At 33.8% G+C, this 8,336-nt stretch overlaps 1 protein-coding gene across 1 annotated transcript; it reads right to left on the bottom strand.

The window, feature by feature from the left end:
* Window positions 1-910: 910 nt before the first annotated feature.
* APC2 (anaphase-promoting complex/cyclosome 2) lies at window positions 911-7,251 on the bottom strand. Its single transcript, XM_079016222.1, has 16 exons — window positions 6,667-7,251; window positions 6,234-6,323; window positions 5,869-6,079; window positions 5,196-5,467; window positions 4,756-4,827; window positions 4,413-4,654; window positions 3,917-4,333; window positions 3,178-3,379; window positions 2,973-3,087; window positions 2,812-2,894; window positions 2,070-2,189; window positions 1,894-1,982; window positions 1,729-1,810; window positions 1,464-1,643; window positions 1,244-1,312; window positions 911-1,146 (listed from the first exon to the last, which is right to left on the bottom strand). The coding sequence occupies exons 1-16, from the start codon at window positions 6,904-6,906 to the stop codon at window positions 1,027-1,029; spliced, it is 2,604 nt and encodes an 867-aa protein (XP_078872348.1). The 5' UTR covers window positions 6,907-7,251; the 3' UTR covers window positions 911-1,026.
* Window positions 7,252-8,336: the final 1,085 nt, after the last annotated feature.

Here is an 8,336-nt window from a genome sequence, read left to right as displayed (position 1 = left end):
AAACCGGTGATAGTTGAACTGCTCCCTCCCCTAGTTCTCGGTCCAACCGGTTCAACCGGCCGGTTCAAACTGGTTTTTAAAACATTGACTAATGGTACCGCCCCTACCCGCTACGCCATACCAAATATAATAAAAATGAATACGTCCGCCATCTTCGTCTTCCCTACTTGAAACAACACTTGTCAAAACCTAACCAAAATGAAATCAATCAAGTCAGGTTTACAATCGAAAAAACTCTATTTTATTAAAAAAATCACATAACCACACATATTATTACTGTAATTTACTCTTTATAAAAAAATTAAATACAAAATTTCAGACTGGATTCAAATGTGGATTTGTGGTTTTCAAATAGCAACAGGTTGGTGACAACTTTCAAAACGCTTCAAATGTGGACTTGTGGTTTCACAAAGTTGCAACTCTGGTCCTTTACTTTCTTTAAAAACCCCAGCACACCCTCACCCTTTACTCTCTCCTCTTCGCCCCCACAATGTTGCTACCTTTCCAGCGACATAACCTACCGAAGATGACAAATCAACCCTATAGTCTCGAAAGCGTATATGAATTTATCAGAGTTTGATTCGTTATGAGGTCAAAGCAACACATCTTTAAGTTTCCAGTTGAAAGTTTTAAAAAATGTATCTCCAACCTTCTTCTCCAACAAGGCATGTTGGCAAAGGTCTCTATGGTTTGCCCGAGGGATGATTATGGATGTAGGTTTGGTTTTCATTTTGATTATATCATTGAAAAAGATTATTAGGGATGAAGTTTCTATGTTTTTGTGTTTGCATTTGATTCTAAAGTTTAGCCCATGTTGCGACTCTTAGGAAACCATAGGGGTCCATTTTAGCAATTTTGTCTAAACTAATAATAAATTCAAAACTGAAGAACCAACTTGTACATGTGAAACTTTAAACTAAAACACCACATTCGGTGTTATAAACACAATCATTTCATAAAAATCAAAGTTAAATTTCTAATTTTACAACCCACAAAGGCCAAACAAGATACAAACAAATATATATATTATTTCTTTAAAAAATATGTATCGTCTCTAATTTCCAACTTCTCTTCTGCAACTAGCCACGACAAAAAGCATTGTAGCTGTTGAAGTGACTTGTCATAAGTAGGATCAGAACAAAACATCTGCAACAATAACTTCTTGTTATTTTCTTTAAAAAATATCTGTGGTTTTCTCAGAATTAAAATAAAAAATAATAATAATAATTAAATAAATAATTACCTTGAGACTGTTATGAATTCGATCCAAGGCCATGCTACCAAAATTTTTAAGCATCCCAGTGATGAATTTCTGCATTAAAAATTATAAGTTTCCATCAAAAGTATCCAAACTTTCACATAATGATAGTTTTAAATATTCACCAAATGTCTTAAATACCCTTTGATAATGATGCAAAAAAAAGGCTTATAATTCTCAGACTTGGAATTTATAGGAAATGTACCTCATAGACAGTCATTTCTTTGCGTAATTGATCCTCAACAGAGGCTACTGATCTTTCGGAATCGTCATCAGCTACCAACTCTTCGTTACTAATGACGGTTTTACCCCCGTCAGAAATGCTATCCACCAGTGTATATAAGTGGTCGTTAGGGTCATTACTGGAAGATTCTGAAACAATCCCCTACACCAGTAAAAAAAAGAGTGTTAAGTGATTAGAATTTAGAAATAAATCTTTATACTGTTAAAAAAATAACAAGTGAACAAACCTTGCTTATCCAAAAATTTATCCTTCTTTGAAGAGTGTCAACAGGCACTCCAATAGCATCCGCAAGATTCTTACAACTCCAACTGAAAATACAAAATCCAAGATTTTTTTTTTATATAATTTATATTAAAAAAGGGTGTCACATGACACAGATTCATGTTTTTACCTTGTTTGATCCTGAAATTTCATAATGATTGAAGCATGTACAGGAGTGACTGTGAACTGCAGTGTTCTATCTTCGAATTCCAATTCTAACTGAAACATAAAAGAAATGTTTTTATTACAAAATTTACTGTATTATTTTTTAAAAATTACTGTAGTAAAAATGTTAATGTGACTGACCTTTACAGTACCAAGGTTTTTCTTCCATAGTAGTTTGCGAGGAGTTTTAATTTCATGAAATCTTTTTGCATAGTCATTTAAAAGCTTGTCCATAGGCTCAGGTATGTTCACATCCTCATCCTGCAGTTCCATTTCAGATTAATATTTTTTTTATTTAGAATGTCATTTGTAAAAATCAGAATAGGTAAAATATAAGAGTAAATTACAATGCTTTCTGATTTTCCCTTTTCTAGGTTTGATATTGATTTTGGTTACTGGGACTTTCTGTTTTTGGTCCTTATTTCAAGGTTTTACAGTAAATTACAATAATGGTATGGTCCATGTACTTTCAAATATTTACTGTGTTTATTACAAAACTTAAACTGTTTTTTTTTTTAATTTTGGTCCTTATTTCAAGGTTTTGTCTCTGGGCTTTCTGATTTTGGTCCTTATTTCTAGGATTCATTTCAATTTTGGACTACACACTGTAAAAATCAGAAATTACAGGGACCATTTTTGTAACTTACTCCAGTCTCCAGGTTATTTCAAGGTTCCAGGAACCAAAATCAACATGAAACCATGAAATAAGGACCAAAAGTGAAAAAAAGATTTCAATTTTGGACTACACAGTAAAAATCAGAAAGTGCAGGGACCATTTTTGTAACTTGATTTAAAACTAAATTGATGACCACATGTTCGAATAATAAAAAGGAAAAGCGGATAAAATGCATAGTTAATTCCAGAAACTATTTACAAGATATACCTGGATAGGTGGCCAGAAATTTGAAGATATGATTGTGGCGTTAATTATATCAAATGGAGTCTCATGCTCCCGGGATTCGGCACCTAAAATTCAATTCCAAAATAATTATTACAAAATTATATTGTTATTACAAAACTAGGTGTTGGTTTGCATAATTCTACCTGTTTTAGATAACTGATTTATTGTGGCTTTTACATTTGTGTTTATTCTTTTCGAACCAATCAGATCATTGAGCATGATCTCACATTTTTGCATGCTATTTTCACCAAAATGTATCTGGAGATAACAAAATGATAACACAAATTTCAAAAATTAGATCCAATTCACGAAATCAGAAATCATAGTATAAATTTGCAATTCGCACACCTTGAGAAGCTCCAATGTGCGTATCTCAGTGTCAATGTCATAATCAGTTTTGTTTAGTAGCTTTTCAGCCAACATGACACGGTATTCGTTAACCAATTGATCCTTTGAACCAATTATACCAACAATCATCCCAAGTACATCTACTTTCCTTCTGTATCGGCTTCCCTTTTGGGGGTCCGCCTCTACAGGGTCAGGTTCCCAGCTGAAAATGTAGCAAATAAAAAATTATCATCTATAACACCATAACATCCCAGACACACGTACCAAGATATTGTCTGCTTCTGGCAACCAGGCACAAGGACTTCCCAGGGAGTCACCCATCCTGGTACTGCTCTCGCCTGAGCACGCTTAACTACAGAGTTCTTATGGAATCTACTGTCCTCACGGCTTTAAAATGCATATTACAAGGAGAGGTATCCACACCTTTATAAGGAATGTTTTGTTTTCATTTCCCCTTTAGCAGATGTGAGACTGGTTTCACCAGTCTCACATCAATTAGAACGAAATGTTTATTAAGCATTTCTTATAAAGGTGTGGATAACCTCTCCTTGCAGTACGCATTTTAAAGCCGTGAGGACAGTAGATCCCATCAGAACTCTGCAGTTAAGCGTGCTCAGGTGAAAGCAGTACTAGGATGGTTGACCCCCTGGGAAGTCCTTGTGTCTGGTTTCCCAAAGCAGGCAATATCTTGATACGTGCGCCTGGAATGTTATTATTTTCTTCTATTGCATACACATACCGTTGGACATCGATCCATGCTTGTTTGTCATCAGTATTAATATCATCATCAAGACCAGTATTTTCTTGATTTTCTTCATCTCTATTTATTTCTTCAAGGAGACTATCTCCATTATTTCCAGGTCCATTATTATTTCCACCACTGCCATCTGTAAGCATGGTGACAATACATTTAATGGTGTCTTTCCTTCCTCTTAAATATTCCCTAATTGGTTCACCAACTGCTTCTAGAAAAACGCCTGCAGGGTCTATTGTTCTAAGGGCTTTTATAGTTGAAACATATTGATGCAATATATCATTTGTTGAAGCGCCAGCTGTCAATAACCGGTATCGTAGTGCAGAAATAAATGAATCGACTAGTTTCGAGTGTTGGCCAGTGTATTCAAGACATTGTTTTAAGTCCTCAATAGCAGGAGCACTGTAGATTTAAATAGTGTGTGTAAAAAACTGAAAATTGATGTTTTTATAAAGGCAGTGAAGGTTTAAAGATTATTAACCTGTCGGGATAATCCACAATGATCTCAAAAAGTTTTGCAATTCTCAAATCTTGCAATGTTTCATATGCAAAATACTCTAATCTCAATTGCCATCTAATGATTCCTTCAGATGGTTTACTAGTTCCTGGATAACATGATGATGGATTTGATGCAAGAGGTGATTTTGTACTAGAAGGACTTAGATAAATTTTGGAATCACCAAGATAATCAAGAAGTGCATGCAAAAACTGTAGAGGAACAGCCTGCAGAAAGTAGCTTCCTTAGTTAGAATTCATACGTTTGTAACATGAAAAAAAAAATTGATGATTTTTTATCCTGTGAAAATGACATGAAAAAAATCTACCTGTATCCACCCCTTAATAGACTCCAAAACAGTACTCCTGTAATCATCGCCAGCTAGATCATAAACTTTAGCCTGCCATAATGCAAAAAAAAATGTAACAAAATACACACATATATAACATTGGAGCATAAAAAATCTGACTTTCATTTATTAGTTGTTTATTATAACATCTTGCTTTCATTTCTTTCAATTAAAGCTTTGTACTTTAAACTTTTCTTTTTAATACTTTAAATAATCTAATTAATTGTAGCAGTGGAAAACTGGAAATTGCATTGTACTTGGTTGATAATGCTGTAATTGATAGATTTTTCAAAGTAGAATGCTATAAGAGAAAGGTATGAAAGTAGGATGCTATAATAAACAAATACAAAAAAGTATGTCCCTATTTCTTGGTATTAACCCTATATATAATACAAAAGAAATGGGATATGAAAGTGCACCTTCAAAAGCAAAAATATTGCAGAAGCATAAGCATCTTCAGTCATAGATGTAAATCCAAGATTTCTGAGATTATGAACAACCATTCCAATGTTCCTCACCAACTTATCCTCCAATTTTTTCTTCTGGTCAAAGCTTCCATCAATATCCATTTTTCCATATCGATTATTTTCCATGTCATTTTTATCTTGTGATTCGTTATTTTCTTCATAATCTCCAGCCATAATTGTACTCAACTCCTCTAATCTTCCTTTGAAGTACCAATGAAGTACCTCTACAAGATTGTTAATAACCAAAAGTTTAGCATTTTAAATTTATTTATGTGTAGTAGAGGGATCAATTTATTCTGAATATTGTTTAATCATGTCTTCAAGTCAAGGGTAATTTTTAATAAGGAAAACACACATTATAGGTAGATAATAGTAATACTCAACTTAAATGATAGAAAATATTAGTAATGATTAATCAATAGTAGCTCTAAAGCTGATTATTTTGCGTTCTAAAAGTAATATTTCAGTTTCTTTCTGATAATACTGACCTCTAATTATTGATCTTGCCAAAAAAAAGCACTAAATGGTAGTTGAAGGCTAACATTTGAGTTCACAAATTTAAGGGAAAAATAAAGTCAAAAATAGCGAGCAGATTGTATAATTAAAAGTCTCAAGAAACATATACCAGGAAATTGGCGAGGCAGAGTGGTCATAAGAACAGAAGAAACAATTAGTTGATATTTAGAAAATAAGACATTTTCCACATCTGAAGGGTAATCTTGGCATATTTGTAAAGAATTGACCAACATCAATAAACACTTTTCTTGATACTGTTTTTCAAGTGATATTTCTTCCAAAGCTTTACACAGTAGTAGTTCCACCACATCCTCTTGCATCTGTTTGGTGATTCGCCAAATTCAGAATCAGATTAAAAGAAGTAATTTATACAACAAATATATATATATATATATATATATATATATATATATATATATATATATATATATAGAGAGAGAGAGAGAGAGAGAGAGAGAGAGATTGCCAACATACATCTTTGTCATTTGTTTCAAGGTCTATGCCATTACTATTAGCATCAAAATTCTTCCAAAACTTGGGTGCACTATGTTTCTCTAAAGTTTCCTGCTCATATCAAACAATGCTACTGATTCAGATTAAAAAGTAGAATGCAAGACACATCTCAGTAAAACAAGGAATGATACACATGGAAATGATGTGGGAGCTGAAAGTTCTGAAAACAATTAATCTGAAATGGTACATACTAAAAGGGGCAAAATTGCAATCACACTACATTAGCTCTACGACGACTTGTATTATAGTAATTTTGTTCTGGTTACAATGTGATTCCTTCTGTATAAATCGCACCACGTCGTAGGTGATGTGTTACCACGAAGAACTCAAATGTACTAAAATGGGGTAATAAGTTCGAATCAAACAACAACGACCTCCAAAAAACAAAATATACCTGGAGAGATAGAAGGAAATGTTCTTCGACTAAATCCCGAAGGCCGTACTTGCATAGACTAGAAACGTGGGATTGGAACTTCGAGTAATATGACGATAAGTCAGTATCATCACCTTTGACGATCGTCTCTGTTATAATACAGAAGCTGTTCCAGCTTTCCAAAATCTCGGAGATTGAAGCTTCGGAGAGAGAATCCAGAACTCCCAAATTACAAACCGATGATAAGGCGTCTGCTGTCATTTTGCTGCGGTTTCGTTAAGCTTAGATCGATTCAACAGATAAGTAAACCCTAATTCCAAAACTCAACCAAGACAAAGAAACAGAGGTGCAAAACTGAGTTCCAAGGACCCTAATTGGAAATGTTAGATGAAAGATATGGGTTATCACAGTGATTTTGCCGCCATTTTGCTATTCAAACACTGGTTTTGTATGCAGTGACGGTGCGAGATGTCAGTATATGAGTGTTGACTAGGCCGCCAAACGTCGTAGACCGTCGTCGCTCGCCCGGTCGGATCCGGGTAGGAGTTTAAGTATAGTGAACAGCGAGTTAATTTTAAAGAAAATCACATAGTGTCTATGTCGCTTGTCCTTTACTTTGATATCAATCAAATTAGTTTTAACGATGTAGGGTATCCTACTTTTGAGAGGCATTCATCATGGATTTAATAATCTAACCATTTTATAATAAGATTATTCTATAAAAAAAATAACCATAAAATTTTTATTTTTGTAAAATTATCATTATGTCCGGAATGACCTATTTTGAACCCGTATTTCGTAAGTGGTAAATGGGGATAAGATCTGACCCAGTAACGTGGTCCCCCTATAAATAACATTTTGAATCCATTTCGGACTTCATTTCAAACATCAATCCAACTCTAGCAAAATTTTAATAACAATACCAAGTTCCAAACAACACGGACACATATGCTTCAAAAAATCTAGAGAAAAAAAAAAGAACTTGATACAAGGTTAACTAGAGAACTTGTGGCACATATTCTTTCTTTGAGACACTCCCACAAACACATATGATGCATGTTCTTTCAACCCATCACCTCGATTAAGACATAACTCTTGGTTGTATGATTTGCGTTTCTAAGCTTACATTTTCCAAATGGAGGGGTGGTGAAGCAGGGAGGTGGTGCAAAGACAACGAAGACATAGCAGTGACCGATTCTATGGGATTAGAGATAAATAATTTTTGTAATGGAATCACGAAGTTTCCTTCTGATTTAAATCAATCGATCTTTATCCTCTTTGGCTTGAATGGGATTTTGAAAAAAAATAGGAAAATGAAAGCCTCATATTTATAGAAGAGAATAAAAAGGGTATGGTTGGGTTTGAATTTTCAATATTAATAAAATGAAGAGTACGAAAATGACCGTAAATTTAGGGAGGCTTTGAATTTTCAAATTAGTTTTATGGAGAGGATTAAAATGCACCGTCGGTCGATCAGAAAAGTTCAAATACCTTTTGCAATTATTTTCTTTTTAGTTATCAGTTACAAATCTGTATTATAGACCATTAATTACAGACTCTGTAATTAGTTACGCTCTTCAGTTTTCGCCAGCTACAAGTTTGGGCCTATAAATAAAGTCATTTGGTTACTGATTAGACACACTAGATGAACCAATCATTTCTTCCTATTTATCGATTCTACTTCTACTTTT

This window comes from Lactuca serriola, chromosome 8 (genome assembly GCF_051521515.1).
Source record: "Lactuca serriola cultivar US96UC23 chromosome 8, Lser_US96UC23_V15, whole genome shotgun sequence".
In the NCBI taxonomy this organism is placed as follows: Eukaryota; Viridiplantae; Streptophyta; class Magnoliopsida; order Asterales; family Asteraceae; genus Lactuca; species Lactuca serriola.
The sequence above is the reverse complement of the archived record's forward strand: the minus strand, read 5'-3'. Positions and strand labels throughout refer to the sequence as shown.

Coding starts and splice junctions, on each gene's coding strand:
- APC2 (XM_079016222.1), bottom strand. CDS start 6,906: ATGACAGCAGACGCCTTATCATCGGTTTGTAATTTGGGAGTTCTGGAT. Junction 4,334..4,412: donor ATTGTGGATTATCCCGACAG/GTTAATAATCTT, acceptor TTAAATCTACAG/TGCTCCTGCTATTGAGGACT. Junction 3,380..3,916: donor GCATGGATCGATGTCCAACG/GTATGTGTATGC, acceptor CTACATTTTCAG/CTGGGAACCTGACCCTGTAG.